Here is an 18,373-nt window from a genome sequence, read left to right on the forward strand (position 1 = left end):
TGAGTGTGGTTGGGGGTTTAAGGGGGGGTAGAACAGTGAGTGTGGTTGGGGGTTTAAAGGGGGGGTCAGAACAGTGAGTGTGGTTGGGGGTTTAAGGGGGGGTAGAATAGTGAGTGTGGTTGGGGGTTTAAGGGGGGGTAGAACAGTGAGTGTGGTTGGGGGTTTAAGGGGGGGTAGAACAGTGAGTGTGGTTGGGGGTTTAAGGGGGGGTAGAACAGTGAGTGTGGTTGGGGGTTTAAAGGGGGGGTCAGAACAGTGAGTGTGGTTGGGGGTTTAAGGGGGGGTAGAATAGTGAGTGTGGTTGGGGGTTTAAGGGGGGTAGAACAGTGAGTGTGTTTGGGGGTTTAAGGGGGGGGTTTAAGGGGGGGAGAAATGAAGACAGGAGAGTTCCAAACTGAAGTGTTGGGTCCTGTTGGGGCGTGGCGAGACGGGGTTGGGGGGAGGGGCCTCCATTAAGACTTGCCTGCGCTAGCCAGGAAGGGGGCGGAGCCAAACAGGTATTCAGGGAGGAGGGGCTTGGCAGTTGCGGCGGAGGTGATTGGCTGCAGCGGTCGCTCTGCCTCCATGCTAGTGGTTCTCTCCACGGGTTTACCTGCTCAGGCAGATAGGGGATTGTTAGACACAGGAAATTCTAATTCAAAAAGGTTTACTAGCCATCAAATTAACATTAGACATAAATAATTGTCTTTGGAATCAGGAGTGCATTTAGTGAAATATAAGAACGTTTGCAGATAGAAAAGAAACAAATCGAGACAGATTATTAAATATATTGACATATGGCAACTAAGAGCAGGAACCTTTTGTCTATTAATATATATGTTTACATGTGAGTCATTTAGCAGACGCTCTTCTCCAGACATTTTCCCTGTGGGAATCAAACACAGGTGGAACAGTAACGGAAAGGTAAAATATTGGGGCACTTGCTGGGGGACGGTAAAAGATGGGGCACTTGCTGGGGGACGGTAAAAGATGGGGCACTTGCTGGGGGACGGTAAAAGATGGGGAACTTGCTGGGGGACGGTAAAAGATGGGGAACTTGCTGGGGGACGGTAAAAGATGGGGAACTTGCTGGGGAAAGGTAAAAGATGGGGAACTTGCTGGGGGACGGTAAAAGATGGGGCACTTGCTGGGGAAAGGTAAAAGATGGGGAACTTGCTGGGGAAAGGTAAAAGATGGGGAACTTGCTGGGGGACGGTAAAAGATGGGGAACTTGCTGGGGAAAGGTAAAAGATGGGGCACTTGCTGGGGAAAGGTAAAAGATGGGGAACTTGCTGGGGAAAGGTAAAAGATGGGGCACTTGCTGGGGAAAGGTAAAAGATGGGGAACTTGCTGGGGAAAGGTAAAAGATGGGGCACTTGCTGGGGGACGGTAAAAGATGGGGAACTTGCTGGGGGACGGTAAAAGATGGGGAACTTGCTGGGGAAAGGTAAAAGATGGGGCACTTGCTGGGGGACGGTAAAAGATGGGGAACTTGCTGGGGAAAGGTAAAAGATGGGGAACTTGCTGGGGAAAGGTAAAAGATGGGGCACTTGCTGGGGGACGGTAAAAGATGGGGAACTTGCTGGGGGACGGTAAAAGATGGGGAACTTGCTGGGGAAAGGTAAAAGATGGGGCACTTGCTGGGGAAAGGTAAAAGATGGGGCACTTGCTGGGGAAAGGTAAAAGATGGGGAACTTGCTGGGGAAAGGTAAAATATGGAGAACTTGCTGGGGAAAGGTAAAAGATGGGGCACTTGCTGGGGGACGGTAAAAGATGGGGCACTTGCTGGGGGACGGTAAAAGATGGGGAACTTGCTGGGGAAAGGTAAAAGATGGGGAACTTGCTGGGGAAAGGTAAAAGATGGGGAACTTGCTGGGGGACGGTAAAAGATGGGGAACTTGCTGGGGGACGGTAAAAGATGCGGAACTTGCCGGGGAAAGGTAAAAGATGGGGCACTTGCTGGGGAAAGGTAAAAGATGGGGAACTTGCTGGGGAAAGGTAAAAGATGGGGAACTTGCTGGGGAAAGGTAAAAGATGGGGAACTTGCTGGGGAAAGGTAAAAGATGGGGAACTTGCTGGGGAAAGGTAAAAGATGGGGAACTTGCTGGGGGACGGTAAAAGATGGGGAACTTGCTGGGGAAAGGTAAAAGATGGGGAACTTGCTGGGGAAAGGTAAAAGATGGGGAACTTGCTGGGGAAAGGTAAAAGATGGGGAACTTGCTGGGGAAAGGTAAAAGATGGGGAACTTGCTGGGGAAAGGTAAAAGATGGGGAACTTGCTGGGGGACGGTAAAAGATGGGGCACTTGCTGGGGAAAGGTAAAAGATGGGGAACTTGCTGGGGAAAGGTAAAAGATGGGGAACTTGCTGAGGAAAGGTAAAAGATGGGGAACTTGCTGGGGAAAGGTAAAAGATGGGGAACTTGCTAGGGAAAGGTAAAAGATGGGGAACTTGCTGGGGGACGGTAAAAGATGGGGCACTTGCTTGCTCTGAGGAGGTCGAACTCGCGGTCCAGAAGTTCCTCCTCTGTTAGTTTGGAGAAGTTGTCCTCTCCGAAGGGGTTCCAGCGGGACATGTCAGGAGGGTGACTCTGGGGGGTGACCAGCGTCTGGGGGTTGGTACGGGAGGGAGGGGTGGTCACCTTTAGGTCCACCAGAGGGTTTCTACTGGGGAGAGAGGAAGAGAGAGGAAGAGAGAGGAAGAGAGAGGAAGAGAGAGGAAGATATGAAGTGGGTCTGGGCAGGCTAATGATCACCATAGACTGAGATGTGTATGATGTGTTGTATTACATGTGGTGTCTGTTACTGACAGACATTACAGGCACATAAATATTGGGGTATGAGGTGACTGAGGGATGTTACCTGGTGTATAGAGCCTCAACAGGGGAAGGTGTTACCTGGTGTATAGAGCCTCAACAGGGGAAGGTGTTACCTGGTGTATAGAGCCTCAACAGGGGAAGGTGTTACCTGGTGTATAGAGCCTCAACAGGGGAAGGTGTTACCTGGTGTTAGTGTATAGAGCCTCAACAGGGGAAGGTGTTACCTGGCGTATAGAGCCTCAACAGGGGAAGGTGTTACCTGGCGTATAGAGCCTCAACAGGGGAAGGTGTTACCTGGTGTATAGAGCCTCAACAGGGGAAGGTGTTACCTGGTGTATAGAGCCTCAACAGGTGAAGGTGTTACCTGGTGTATAGAGCCTCAACAGGGGAAGGTGTTACCTGGTGTATAGAGCCTCAACAGGTGAAGGTGTTACCTGGTGTATAGAGCCTCAACAGGTGAAGGTGTTACCTGGTGTATAGAGCCTCAACAGGTGAAGGTGTTACCTGGTGTATAGAGCCTCAACAGGTGAAGGTGTTACCTGGTGTATAGAGCCTCAACAGGGGAAGGTGTTACCTGGTGTATAGAGCCTCAACAGGTGAAGGTGTTACCTGGTGTATAGAGCCTCAACAGGTGAAGGTGTTACCTGGTGTATAGAGCCTCAACAGGTGAAGGTGTTACCTGGTGTATAGAGCCTCAACAGGTGAAGGTGTTACCTGGTGTATAGAGCCTCAACAGGGGAAGGTGTTACCTGGTGTATAGAGCCTCAACAGGTGAAGGTGTTACCTGGTGTATAGAGCCTCAACAGGTGAAGGTGTTACCTGGTGTATAGAGCCTCAACAGGTGAAGGTGTTACCTGGTGTTAGTGTATAGAGCCTCAACAGGGGAAGGTGTCACATTTCCAGCACCAGCCCCGATCGCCACGACCCCAGGGCTGACCCCAGATCCAGCCGGGTTAAAAGAGCCCAAAGGAAGTTGGAACTCTAGCGGGGAGGTCACAGTGGGCTGCTGGGTAGAAAGCTGTTGATGGACTTGTAGTTGCTGAAGTTGATGCTGCTGTGCAAAGGCCTGGTGGTACTGGTGCATCTGACAGGGGAGGGGAACGAGGTAACAGTGACATGATTACAGACACTGAATGAATCTGTGATGGACAGGACCAGACAATAGGACCGACAGTCATAGAGACCTATATTAAAAAAGGTTGATTATTGCTCGACAGTGACGAAACTCAAAATGTATGGATAAGTGACATTTCCTAAAACACTCACTTTCCTAAAGTGACTACAACGGACGAGAGAGAGAGAGAGCCTGATTTCCTCTGTGTAATTGCTTCATATGTCACAATTTAACACAGTCACACACACAGCGAACCAGTGGAGTTTACCCCCTCCTCCTCCTCTCCCCTGATAACTGTGTGGACGGAGCAGATTGCTGCTGAAATGAAAACAGATGGTGACCATTCGATGGAAAACAAGCTAAAAACGACTCTGCCTTTACAGTACGTATTTGGATGACTGGTGTTGGCGACGGTTGTCACAGAGGGGTACGTAAATATGAGGGGTAGGAGATTTTTGGATGAAGTCACTGCTCTGCACCCCATACGTTTGGCAGAGGTCTGTTCAGCGAGGGAGATGCCAGTGAGTGTTTGGAGAAGGAACGTAAAACTTTTTTTTATTTTTAAAAGAGGCCATTTTTTGGGATATATTTGACACAGAATGAAATAGCCAGCTGTTTCCAGCATCCTGTCACACTGTGCATGTTCTTGCACTCCTAAACAAGAGAGTTTTGCTTCCCTCTACTGAACGTTATCTCGCCTATGTCCAACGTATAATATAGTTTCAGCCAGGTACATTTATATCTTATTGCCTGTCGTTTCTGCATCAAATAAAACTGGGGGAGGTTTCAGTGTGTGGTAATCCATCTTTTATTTTTAAACCCTGCAGTTCATCTGCAGCTTACTGGATTTGTGTTCACCACGTCTAAACTACAGCTCTTACCATGGCTGAGTAGTGGGCCTGTTCCTGGGCCTGTTGTTGATGTTACATGGTTGAGTAGTGGGCCTGTTGTTGATGTTACATGGCTGAGTAGTGGGCCTGTTGTTGATGTTACATGGCTGAGTAGTGGGCCTGTTCCTGGGCCTGTTGTTGATGTTACATGGCTGAGTATTGGGCCTGTTCCTGGGCCTGTTGTTGATGTTACATGGTTGAGTAGTGGGCCTGTTGTTGATGTTACATGGCTGAGTAGTGGGCCTGTTCCTGGGCCTGTTGTTGATGTTACATGGTTGAGTAGTGGGGCCTGTTCCTGGGCCGGCGGCTGGCTGGTGTGGGCCGGGATGTTACATGGCTGAGTAGTGGGCCTGTTCCTGGGCCTGTTGTTGATGTTACATGGCTGAGTATTGGGGCCTGTTCCTGGGCCTGTTGTCGATGTTACATGGCTGAGTAGTGGGCCTGTTCCTGGGCCTGTTGTTGATGTTACATGGCTGAGTAGTATTTTTTTTTTAAATCCCCCCTCTACTCTACCCCCCTCCCTCAACTATCCCCCACTCTGTTGCTATTCTTCCCCCCACACTCTACTACTCCTATTCCCCCCGCTCTACTCCTATTCCCCCCCGCTCTACTCCTATTCCCCCCCTGCTCTATCTCCCCCCCGCCTGCCACCCCCCCTGCTCCGCTCCTATTCCCCCCTGCTCTACTCCTACCCCCGCTCTACTCCCATTACCCCCGCTCCGCTCGCTCCTACCCCGCCGCTCTACTCCCACCCCCCCGCTCTACTCCTATTCCCCCCCGCTCTGCTCCTATTACCCCCCCCGCTCTGCTCCTATTACCCCCCGCCGCTCTGCTCCTATTACCCCCCCGCTCTGCTCCTATTACCCCCCCGCTCTGCTCCTATTACCCCCCCGCTCTACTCCTATTACCCCCCCGCTCTACTCCTATTACCCCCCCGCTCTGCTCCTATTACCCCCCCGCTCTACTCGTATTACCCCCCCGCTCTACTCCTATCCCCCCCGCTCTGCTCCTATTCCCCCCCCGCTCTGCTCCTATTCCCCCCGCTCTGCTCCTATTCCCCCCCGCTCTACTCCTATTACCCCCCCGCTCTACTCCTATTACCCCCCCGCTCTACTCCTATTACCCCCCCGCTCTGCTCCTATTACCCCCCCGCTCTGCTCCTATTCCCCCCCGCTCTGCTCCTATTCCCCCCCGCTCTGCTCCTATTCCCCCCCGCTCTGCTCCTATTCCCCCCCGCTCTGCTCCTATTCCCCCCCGCTCTGCTCCTATTCCCCCCCCGCTCTGCTCCTATTCCCCCCCCGCTCTGCTCCTATTCCCCCCCCGCTCTGCTCCTATTCCCCCCCGCTCTGCTCCTATTCCCCCCCGCTCTGCTCCTATTCCCCCCCGCTCTGCTCCTATTACCCCCCCGCTCTGCTCCTATTCCCCCCCCGCTCTACTCCTATTCCCCCCCGCTCTACTCCTATTCCCCCCTGCTCTACTCCTATTACCCCCCCGCTCTGCTCCTATTACCCCCCCCCGCTCTGCTCTACCTCTATTCCCATTGTCAATCCACCAAGGTTTTAATTAGAAAGAAAAAGGCAAAGAGCCCATTTTTAAACATAGGCTGGGCCTCTCTTAGTAGCTTGATAGAAAACCTGTTTGGATTTAGATCAAATCTCAGTCCAATGGAAGGGCTTTAAGAGAGGTTTAATTAAATGGCTTAATATTTCATTATTTTAACCGTCCAAACTCATGTTCGTTACATAAATATGCTTGTTTAACTTTATCTGGTTAGCCATTCCAAATAAAGTGAAATCTATTTTTTTTTTTTTTTTTCATGATTTTGAAAAAAGATTTTCCTGGAGTCGGTAGAACCATGAATACATATTTGACCTGTGATGTCACTAGAGAATTAAAAATCAGGCTGATCTTCCTGGAAATGGACAGGTGTTTTCCCTCTCCAAGGTTTCAAGATCACTCAACTTTTCCAGGATATGTACACCAAAGCACATCGACTTCACCATTCATCCAGTTTAAATCATCTGTGTGTGTGTGTGTGTGTGTGTGTGTCTTACCATGGCTGCGTAGTGGGCTTGTGTGTGTGAGTCTTACCATTGCTACGTAGTGGGCCTGGGCGTGGGCCTGGGCCTGTTGTTGCTGATACATGGGCTGTATCAGCATCTGCTGCTGAAGGGCCTGCTGCTGAAGGGCCTGCTGCTGAAGGGCCTGCTGCTGAAGGGCCTGCTGCTGAAGGGCCTGCTGGTACTGGGAGGAGAGGCAGACCATCTCAGATTGCTATCGATTATTTACAGACCATCTCAGATTGCTATCGATTATTTACAGACCATCTCCGTTTGCTACCGATTATTTACAGACCATCTCCGTTTGCTACCGATTATTTACAGACCATCTCCGTTTGCTACCGATTATTTACAGACCATCTCCGTTTGCTACCGATTATTTACAGACCATCTCCGTTTGCTACCGATTATTTACAGACCATCTCCGTTTGCTATCGATTATTTACAGACAGATTGACGGGTAGATCATTATGTACAGTCGCTGACAACCAGACAATCTGTCACCTATCAGATTAGACTGGTATTGAAAATAGTAGGGTTGTGTTCAATAAGGAGAGAAGAGTAGTGCAGGGAGCAGGGGTTGTGTTCAATAAGGAGAGAAGAGTAGTGCAGGGAGCAGGGTTGTGTTCAATAAGGAGAGAAGAGTAGTGCAGGGAGCAGGGTTGTGTTCAATAAGGAGAGAAGAGTAGTGCAGGGAGCAGGGTTGTGTTCAATAAGGAGAGAAGAGTAGTGCAGGGAGCAGGGTTGTGTGTGGCAAGCGTTTTGAAATTGGGAAGTACTAAGTCAACTTGTCCAATAAAGAACACAGATCTTCGCTTTGAGTTGCAAAACTTTTTGCTACGGTGTGCCCTACAGAACACATCCCTGTGTTGTATTCACTAGACACGAAACGGAAGCAAACAGCAAAACACGTTCCTTTTTCAGGACCCTGTCATTCAAAGATAATTCGTAAAAATCCAAATAACTTCAAAGATCTTCATTGTAAAGGGTTTAAACACCGTTTCCCATGCTTGTTCAATGAACCATAAACAATTCATGAATATGCACCTGTGGAACGGTCGTTAAGACAAACAGCTTACAGACGGTAGGCAATTAAGGTCACAGTTATAAAAACTTAGGACACTAAAGAGGCCTTTCTACTGACTCTGAAAAACACCAAAAGAAAGATGCCCAGGGTCCCTGCTCATCTGTGTGAACATGCTGCAAGGAGGCATGAGGTCTGCAGATGTGGCCAGGGCAATGATTATATTTACATTTACGTCATTTAACAGACGCTCTTATCCAGAGTAACTTACAAATTGGTGCATGCACCTGCAAGTCCGGGAACTTGCAGGTGCCTTGGTGGAAGAGTGGGGTAACATCTCACAGCAAGAACTGGCAAATCTGGTGCAGTCCTTGAGGAGGAGATGCACTGCAGTACTTAATGCAGCTGGTGGCCACACCAGATACTGACTGTTACTTTTGATTTTGACCCCCCCTTTGTTCAGGGACACATTATTCCATTTCTGTTAGTCACATGTCTGTGGAACTTGTTCAGTTTATGTCTCAGTTGTTGAATCTTATGTTCATACAAATATTTACATGTTAAGTTTTCTGAAAATAAACACAGTTGACAGTGAGAGGACGTTTCTTTTTTTGCTGAGTTTACAACACTGATTTTGGTTTTGCTAAAGTGTGTCTTTGGTGTCAGACAGCGTGAGGGTTTATCAGCAGTACCTTTAATATACCCCTGGTGTCAGACAGCGTGAGGGTTTATCAGCAGTACCTTTAATATACCCCTGGTGTCAGACAGCGTGAGGGTTTATCAGCAGTACCTTTAATATACCCCTGGTGTCAGACAGTGTGAGGGTTTATCAGCAGTATACCCCTGGTGTCAGACAGTGTGAGGGTTTCTCAGCAGTATACCCCTGGTGTCAGACAGTGTGAGGGTTTCTCAGCAGTATACCCCTGGTGTCAGACAGTGTGAGGGTTTATCAGCAGTATACCCCTGGTGTCAGACAGTGTGAGGGTTTCTCAGCAGTATACCCCTGGTGTCAGACAGCGTGAGGGTTTCTCAGCAGTATACCCCTGGTGTCAGACAGCGTGAGGGTTTCTCAGCAGTATACCCCTGGTGTCAGACAGCGTGAGGGTTTCTCAGTAGTACCTTTAATATACCCCTGGTGTCAGACAGCGTGAGGGTTTCTCAGCAGTACCTGAAGGTATTGGAGCTGCTGTGGATGGACAGGATGTAGTTGTTGTTGCAGACGAAGGTCTCCAGGCTGCAGCTGCTGAAGGACCCTGTTGGCTGTCTGGGGCTGTGGAGCAACCGGCTGGCTGTTACCAGGTGTTGGAGCTGTGATACAAGAGGAGAGGAGATCATTTATTGTCTATTTAATGAGAATGTGTCTTCTGCCGATACAAACCCTCTCAGATAAACCCGTTGAGATGCACAGGGTCCGCCACGGAGCAGTGCCCCCTGGGGGGATAGCCGCTTACGGGGTTCAGTGTCTCACTCAAGGGCACAATGGCAGATACACACACACACACACACAGTATTTCTGCATTCTCACCTTTCTGCCCATTGCTGACGGCTACAGAAGGCACAGCTGTAGGGGTGATGGGCGTGGCGGTGATAGGTGTGGCAGCGGCGGGCGTGGCAGCGACGGGCACAGCTATAGGGGTGACAGCTGTGTTTGCTACAGGGATGGGTATCACGTTACTGTTGGCAGCCTTGGGTCTCTGTCTCGGAGCGATGGAAGTAGCTGTCGGGCCCGCGGACTCCGTGATTCTGGAATAGTAGGGAACAACCAGAACAGTGGAAACTTCATTATTAAAATGTATTTATACATTCTCATTGGGAGATGAAATCTATTTTTACAAAAAAAAGACCCGACTCGTATTCTTTCACAAATATCCACAGCACAGTGATATGTGACTGTACCTGGCTTTTGTCATGCTCTTCCTAGCAGCAACCTCGCTGGCTGTGAGTGGCTCAGGAAGTGACGTGGGGAGAGGGGAGCTCTGCAGAGGGGCCGATACAACCGTCACTGTTGCTGGGTATATAGAAACCCAACTTCTCCATACACTGATCTTCATTTCACTTATAATACAAACACATCTGTCACAATCAATGAACAGTGACTTACAAAGAGATTTGCCACTGGACACTCCTTTCCAGCTAACTTGAAGGCAAAGTAGGAGACTTGATAGATATCTGGTCTCTTCTCATGGTCAGGCTCAAGCATATATCCTGGAGAAGACATGGGAGAAGAGGGGACATATAGTTTAATATACCCTGGAGTAGAGGGGACATATAGTTTAATATACCATGGAGTAGAGGGGATATATAGTTTAATCTACCCTGGAAAAGAGGGGACATATAGTTTAATCTACCCTGGAGAAGAGGGGACATATAGTTTAATATATCCTGGAGTAGAGGGGACATATAGTTTAATATATCCTGGAGAAGAGGGGACGTATAGTTTAATATATCCTGGAGAAGAGGGGACATATAGTTTAATATGGAGAAGAGGGGACATATAGTTTAATATGGAGAAGAGGGGACATATAGTTTAATATGGAGAAGAGGGGACATATAGTTTAATATATCCTGGAGAAGAGGGGACACATAGTTTAATATACCCTGGAGTAGAGGGGACATATAGTTTAATATACCCTGGAGTAGAGGGGACATATAGTTTAATATACCCTGGAGAAGAGGGGACATATAGTTTAATATACCCTGGAGTAGAGGGGACATATAGTTTAATATATCCTGGAGTAGAGGGGACATATAGTTTAATATGGAGAAGAGGGGACATATAGTTTAATATGGAGAAGAGGGGACATATAGTTTATAATACCCCGGAGAAGAGGGACATATAGTTTAATATACCCTGGAGAAGAGGGGATATATAGTTTAATATGGAGAAGAGGGGACATATAGTTTAATATACCCTGGAGAAGAGGGGACATATAGTTTAATATGGAGAAGAGGGGACATATAGTTTAATATACCCTGGAGAAGAGAGGACATATAGTTTAATATGGAGAAGAGGGGACATATAGTTTAATATACCCTGGAGAAGAGGGGACATATAGTTTAATATGGAGAAGAGGGGACATATAGTTTAATATATCCTGGAGAAGAGGGGACATATAGTTTAATATACCCTGGAGAAGAGGGGATATATAGTTTAATATGAAGAAGAGGGGACATATAGTTTAATATACCCTGGAGAAGAGGGGACATATAGTTTAACATGGAGAAGAGGGGACATATAGTTTAATATACCCTGGAGAAGAGGGGACATATAGTTTAATATGGAGAAGAGGGGACATATAGTTTAATATACCCTGGAGAAGAGGGGACATATAGTTTAATATGGAGTAGAGGGGACATATAGTTTAATATACCCTGGAGAAGAGGGGACATATAGTTTAATATGGAGAAGAGGGGACATATAGTTTAATATACCCTGGAGTAGAGGGGACATATAGTTTAATATACCCTGGAGTAGAGGGGACATATAGTTTAATATACCCTGGAGAAGAGGGGACATATAGTTTAATATGGAGAAGAGGGGACATATAGTTTAATATACCCTGGAGAAGAGGGGACATATAGTTTAATATACCCTGGAGAAGAGGGGACATATAGTTTAATATATCCTGGAGAAGAGGGGACATATAGTTTAATATACCCTGGAGAAGAGGGGACATATAGTTTAATATGGAGAAGAGGGGACATATAGTTTAATATACCCTGGAGAAGAGGGGACATATAGTTTAATATACCCTGGAGAAGAGGGGACATATAGTTTAATATACCCTGGAGTAGAGGGGACATATAGTTTAATATATCCTGGAGAAGAGGGGACATATAGTTTAATATACCCTGGAATAGAGGGGACATATAGTTTAATATACCCTGGAGTAGAGGGGACATATAGTTTAATATACCCTGGAGTAGAGGGGACATATAGTTTAATATACCCTGGAGTGGAGGGGACATATAGTTTAATATACCCTGGAGTAGAGGGGACATATAGTTTAATATACCCTGGAGAAGAGGGGACATATAGTTTAATATACCCTGGAGTAGAGGGGACATATAGTTTAATATACCCTGGAGAAGAGGGGACATATAGTTTAATATACCCTGGAGAAGAGGGGACATATAGTTTAATATACCCTGGAGAAGAGGGGACATATAGTTTAATATACCCGGTGTAGAGGGGACATATAGTTTAATATACCCTGGAGAAGAGGGGACATATAGTTTAATATACCCTGGAGAAGAGGGGACATATAGTTTAATATGGAGAAGAGGGGACATATAGTTTAATATGGAGAAGAGGGGACATATAGTTTAATATGGAGAAGAGGGGACATATAGTTTAATATGGAGAAGAGGGGACATATAGTTTAATATGGAGAAGAGGGGACATATAGTTTAATATACCCTGGAGAAGAGGGGACATATAGTTTAATATACCCTGGAGTAGAGGGGACATATAGTTTAATATACCTGGAGAAGAGGGGACATATAGTTTAATATACCCTGGAGTAGAGGGGACATATAGTTTAATATATCCTGGAGAAGAGGGGACATATAGTTTAATATACCCTGGAGTAGAGGGGAAAAATATAGTTTAATATGGAGAAGAGGGGACATATAGTTTAATATATCCTGGAGAAGAGGGGACATATAGTTTAATACCTGGAGAAGAGGGGACATATAGTTTAATATGGAGAAGAGGGGACATATAGTTTAATATACCCTGGAGTAGAGGGGACATATAGTTTAATATACCCTGGAGAAGAGGGGACATATAGTTTAATATACCCTGGAGTAGAGGGGACATATAGTTTAATATACCCTGGAGAAGAGGGGACATATAGTTTAATATACCTGGAGAAGAGGGGACATATAGTTTAATATATCCTGGAGAAGAGGGGACATATAGTTTAATATGGAGAAGAGGGGACATATAGTTTAATATGGAGAAGAGGGGACATATAGTTTAATATACCCTGGAGTAGAGGGGACATATAGTTTAATATGGAGAAGAGGGGACATATAGTTTAATATGGAGAAGAGGGGACATATAGTTTAATATACCCTGGAGTAGAGGGGACATATAGTTTAATATACCTGGAGAAGAGGGGACATATAGTTTAATATACCCTGGAGAAGAGGGGACATATAGTTTAATATACCTGGAGAAGAGGGGACATATAGTTTAATATACCCTGGAGAAGAGGGGACATATAGTTTAATATACCCTGGAGAAGAGGGGACATATAGTTTAATATACCCTGGAGTAGAGGGGACATATAGTTTAATATACCCTGGAGTAGAGGGGACATATAGTTTAATATACCCTGGAGAAGAGGGGACATATAGTTTAATATACCCTGGAGAAGAGGGGACATATAGTTTAATATACCCTGGAGAAGAGGGGACATATAGTTTAATATACCCTGGAGTAGAGGGGACATATAGTTTAATATACCCTGGAGTAGAGGGGACATATAGTTTAATATACCCTGGAGTAGAGGGGACATATAGTTTAATATACCCTGGAGTAGAGGGGACATATAGTTTAATATACCCTGGAGAAGAGGGGACATTTAGTTTAATATACCCTGGAGAAGAGGGGACATATAGTTTAATATACCCTGGAGTAGAGGGGACATATAGTTTAATATACCCTGGAGTAGAGGGGACATATAGTTTAATATACCCTGGAGAAGAGGGGACATATAGTTTAATATACCCTGGAGAAGAGGGGACATATAGTTTAATATACCCTGGAGTAGAGGGGACATATAGTTTAATATACCCTGGAGTAGAGGGGACATATAGTTTAATATACCCTGGAGAAGAGGGGACATATAGTTTAATACACATTACTTTATAGCATCCCAGACAAATCCGAGAAACCCCACTTTCCATAAGAGAAGGCGTGTATACTTTTACACAGGTTTAAAATATAAATAAGTGAATTGTGTATGAAAAATCTATTTATTACCTCGCTATAATACATTTTTCACCCTGGTACAACGCATTAAATGCCTAACTCACATTTGACCACAAGGTGGAGCTATTGGATAATATTTGTACTAAAGGCCTACAGTGGGCGTGTAAACAAAGAATGGGTCGTTTGATTTGGGCAAATGAATTGGAAAGTTAAATGTTTACACATCAGAAATATATTCACATGAAAATGTTCAATGTGGTTTAATTGTTCTATGTATGGACAGCTTTGTGGTGAGTGTGGTGCTGAGGAACAAGGCCCAGTTGTACTCACTGATTAAGCAGTGTAACTTGAAGGAGAATTTGGAATTGTCAGGAACGATAAAGGTTCCGTCACATATGGCGACTTGACTCTCCCCGAACGGGAGCGAGAAGAAACACAGCTTGTACAACAAGCAACCAAGAGCCTGAAACACAGAAACACACAGCTTGTACAACAAGCAACCAAGAGCCTGAAACACAGAAACACACAGCTTGTACAACGATATATGATAATAAACCATATTACAATACATGCCTATATACAGTATGTTATATAACATGGACTGCTCTCACCTCTGTCAGACAAATGAAGACAGTATATTTCTCCATTCAGTTTCTCCACACCTATAATAACCCCCCCCCCCCCCCAAACCCAGATTCGTCCATCGGACTGTCAGATGGTGAAGCGTGATTCATCACTCCAGAGAATGCATTTCCACTGCTCCAGAGTCCAATGGCGGCGAGCTTTACACCACTCCAGCCGACGTGTGGCATTGCGCATGGTGATCTTAGGCTTGTGGGCGGCTGCTCGGCCATGGAAACCAATTTCATGAAGCTCCCGACAAACAGTTATTGTGCTGACGTTGCTTCCAGAGACAGTTTGGAACTCGGTAGTGAGTGTTGCAACCGAGGACAGACTATTTTTACACGCTACGTTCTGTGAGCTTGTGTGGCCTACCACTTGGCAGCTGAGCCGTTGTTGCTCCCAGACGTTTCCACTTCACAATAGCAGCACTGACAGTTGACCGGGGCAGCTGTAGCAGGGCAGAAATTTGACGAACTGACTTGTTGAAAGTCACGGAGGTCTTCAGTAAAGCCATTTTACTGCCAATGTTTTTGTCTATGGAGATTGCATGGCTGTGTGCTGTATTTTATACACCTGTCAGCAACTGGTGTGGCTGAAATAGCCGAATCCGCTAATTTGAAGGGGTGTCGACAGTTTTGGCCATGTCGTGTACATTCACGACACACACACACTTAAAGCTCTTCTGTTACTGACTGGCTAGAGTCCACACACACCTCCGCGTATGTACACACACACACACACGTTTCTGCACACACACACACACACACCCCCCTACGTTTCCATACACACACACACACCCCTACGTTTCTGTACACACACACCCCTACGTTTCTGTACACACACACCCCTACGTTTCCGTACACACACACCCCTACGTTTCCGTACACACACACCACACCCACATACCCATATATCAGCCTTGGTGGTAATGGCCTTCCCTGCGTAGACGTTAATCATCTCTGGAGCTCGATAAGACAGGGTCGTGTACCTGCACACACACACACACACACACACACAGTAAGTGCTCAGCGTCAAAAGTCATGTGCGTTTCAGTTCTGGTGTTATGCAAGTATGAAGTAGCTGAAATTATACCCTATTCCCTATATAGTGCACTACTATAGACCAGAGCCATATTCCCTATATAGTGCACTACTATAGACCAGAGCCATATTCCCTATATAGTGCACTACTATAGACCAGAGCCCTATTCCCTATATAGTGCACTACTATAGACTAGAACCCTATTCCCTATATAGTGGTACTACTATAGACCAGGACCCTATTCCCTATAGTGTACACTACTATAGACCAGAGCCCTGTTCCCTATATAGTACACTACTTTATACAAGAGCCCTATTCCCTATATAGTACACTACTATAGACCAGAGCCCTATATAGTACACTGCATAGTGCAATGTAAGAGTGCAGGGCTGAAGTGGAGAACACTTCATTTTAAGGGTCCGTTCATAAACCATTCATAAGGTGTTTATAAACCTTTTATAAGGCGTTTACAAACAGTACACTCACCATTTATGAATCATTTCTCTCACGTATAAATGTTAGTTATTCAGACACTCATATTGCCTTAACCATCCTGTGTTCTGTGCTTATTCTGTTACCAGGTACTGATGGAATGTCCACCAATGGCATGCCCATCTTTTAGTGAGAAATTACACCGCCCAAGACAGCCCGTACAGCCAATCCAATGGACAGTCGTGACTCAGTGATGACGTGCATCTACAAATGTATGCACATAGATGACAAGTGAGACACACACACACGCTGTTCAAAGGTCATACACTCACTTCTTGATTTCGTCCTCCACGGCGGTCACTCCATCTTTGTGTGGGAGCAGCACCTTGTGAGTAGCACTTCCAAAATCACACAGAACATAACTCCCATTATCACTCAGGAGGATGTTCTCTACCTGGAGGAGAGGAGAGACACCAAACATTAGTAAGGGATGGACAGAAGAGAGAGATGAAGGTGGAAGAAAGAGGACATACGAATGATTGAAAGTGACAGACATTGATGGAGAGAGACAGAGAGAGAGAGACGGAGAGAGAAAGAGACAGAGAGAGAGACAGAGAGAGAGACAGAGAGAGAGACAGAGAGAGAGACAGAGACAGAGAGAGAGAGAGAGAGAGACAGAGAGAGACAGAGAGACAGAGAGAGACAGAGAGACAGAGAGAGACAGAGAGAGACAGAGACAGAGAGAGAGACAGAGAGAGAGAGACAGAGAGAGAGACAGAGAGAGAGAGACAGAGAGAGAGACAGAGAGAGACAGAGAGAGAGACAGAGAGAGAGACAGAGAGAGAGACAGAGACAGAGAGAGAGAGAGAGACAGAGACAGAGAGAGAGAGAGAGACAGAGAGACAGAGAGAGAGACAGAGAGACAGAGAGAGAGACAGAGACAGAGACAGAGACAGAGAGAGAGAGAGAGAGACAGAGAGAGAGAGAGAGACAGAGAGAGAGAGAGAGACAGAGACACAGAGAGACAGAGAGACAGAGAGACAGAAAGAAAGAAAGAGAGACACAGAGACACAGAGACACAGAGAGACAGAAAGACAGAAAGACAGAAAGAAAGACAGAAAGAAAGAAAGAAAGAAAGAAAGAAAGAAAGAAAGAAAGAAAGAAAGAAAGAAAGAAAGAAAGAAAGAGAGAAAGAAAGAGAGAGAGAAAGAAAGAAAGAAAGAAAGAAAGAAAGAAAGAAAGAGTACTTTGGGCAGTCTGTGACAATGTGGATGGTGAGGTAGCTGGACTCCTAAAGCTGGCCAATAGAAATAGAGTTTATTCACAGGACTTGGAGAGGTTGTGTTTTGTTGACTATTTTAGTCCACAGCAGAGAGATAAGCCAAGACACACAAAACATTACTGAGGGAGAGAGGAACGAGAGAGAAAGAGGATGCATATTAGATTGAAAGTGACACAAAGGGTGAAATGATGGGAGAAGGGGGGAGGGGGGGGGGACAGAGACACAAAGGACAGAAGGGGAGAGAGAGCTGAATGACACAGCCAGTCTTGTACAGCTAACCTTGTGGGGACACAGAATTCAGTCCCATTCAGAATCCTATTTTCCCAAACCCCTAACCTTAACCTTAACCTGTACTCTTAACCTTAACCTGTACTCTTAACCTTAACCTGTACTCTTAACCTTAACCTGTACTCTTAACCTTAACCTGTACTCTTAACCTTAACCTTAACCTGTACTCTTAACCTTAACCTTAACCTGTACTCTTAACCTTAACCTTAACCTGTACTCTTAACCTTAACCTTAACCTGTACTCTTAACCTTAACCTTAACCCGTACTCTTACCCTTAACCCGTACTCTTACCCTTAACCCGTACTCTTACCCTTAACCCGTACTCTTACCCTTAACCCGTACTCTTACCCTTAACCCGTACTCTTACCCTTAACCCGTACTCTTACCCTTAACCCGTACTCTTACCCTTAACCCGTACTCTTACCCTTAACCCGTACTCTTACCCCTAACCCGTACTCTTACCCCTAACCCGTACTCTTACCCCTAACCCGTACTCTTACCCCTAACCCGTACTCTTACCCCTAACCCGTACTCTTACCCCTAACCCGTACTCTTACCCTAACCCGTACTCTTACCCTAACCCGTACGCTTACCCTAAAACTAACCCTAGCTCCTAAACCTAACACTAATTCTAACCTTAACCCTAAACCCCCTAGAAATAGCATTTGACCTTGTGGGGACTAACAAAATGTCCCCAGTTGGTCAAATGTAGTTTGTTTACTATTCTTGTGGGAAGTTCTGGTCTCTACAAGAATAGTTAGACACGTCCACACACAGCTCAGAGCAGCTGACAGACAAGGCTTTTTGCAGTGTCACTTCACCCATCAGTGAGTGACTGGGCTTCTGTGTCTCTGTGTCCCTCTGCGGTTCCATAACAACCT

The 18,373-nt window shown here is 46.1% G+C and overlaps 1 protein-coding gene across 2 annotated transcripts in view; it reads right to left on the reverse strand.

The window, feature by feature from the left end:
- The window catches only part of LOC106570898 (BMP-2-inducible protein kinase), a 102,182-nt gene that overhangs the window by 23,120 nt on the left and 60,689 nt on the right, over positions 1 to 18,373 (reverse strand). The window contains exons 5-15 of one of the 2 annotated variants that reach the window (XM_014143469.3): positions 16,254 to 16,375; positions 15,355 to 15,436; positions 14,155 to 14,287; positions 9,985 to 10,088; positions 9,780 to 9,859; positions 9,409 to 9,626; positions 9,052 to 9,191; positions 6,891 to 7,043; positions 3,650 to 3,879; positions 2,462 to 2,640; positions 464 to 592 (exon numbers count right to left, since the gene is read on the reverse strand). In XM_014143469.3, the coding sequence (XP_013998944.3) occupies positions 464 to 592; positions 2,462 to 2,640; positions 3,650 to 3,879; positions 6,891 to 7,043; positions 9,052 to 9,191; positions 9,409 to 9,626; positions 9,780 to 9,859; positions 9,985 to 10,088; positions 14,155 to 14,287; positions 15,355 to 15,436; positions 16,254 to 16,375 (1,570 nt within the window). Of the gene's footprint in view, positions 1 to 463; positions 593 to 2,461; positions 2,644 to 3,649; positions 3,880 to 6,890; positions 7,044 to 9,051; positions 9,192 to 9,408; positions 9,627 to 9,779; positions 9,860 to 9,984; positions 10,089 to 14,154; positions 14,288 to 15,354; positions 15,437 to 16,253; positions 16,376 to 18,373 lie in introns of both variants that reach the window. The other variant, XM_014143468.3, reaches the window with a different exon arrangement.

The sequence above is a fragment of the Salmo salar genome, chromosome 15 (genome assembly GCF_965601325.2).
Source record: "Salmo salar chromosome 15, fSalSal1, whole genome shotgun sequence".
In the NCBI taxonomy this organism is placed as follows: Eukaryota; Metazoa; Chordata; class Actinopteri; order Salmoniformes; family Salmonidae; genus Salmo; species Salmo salar.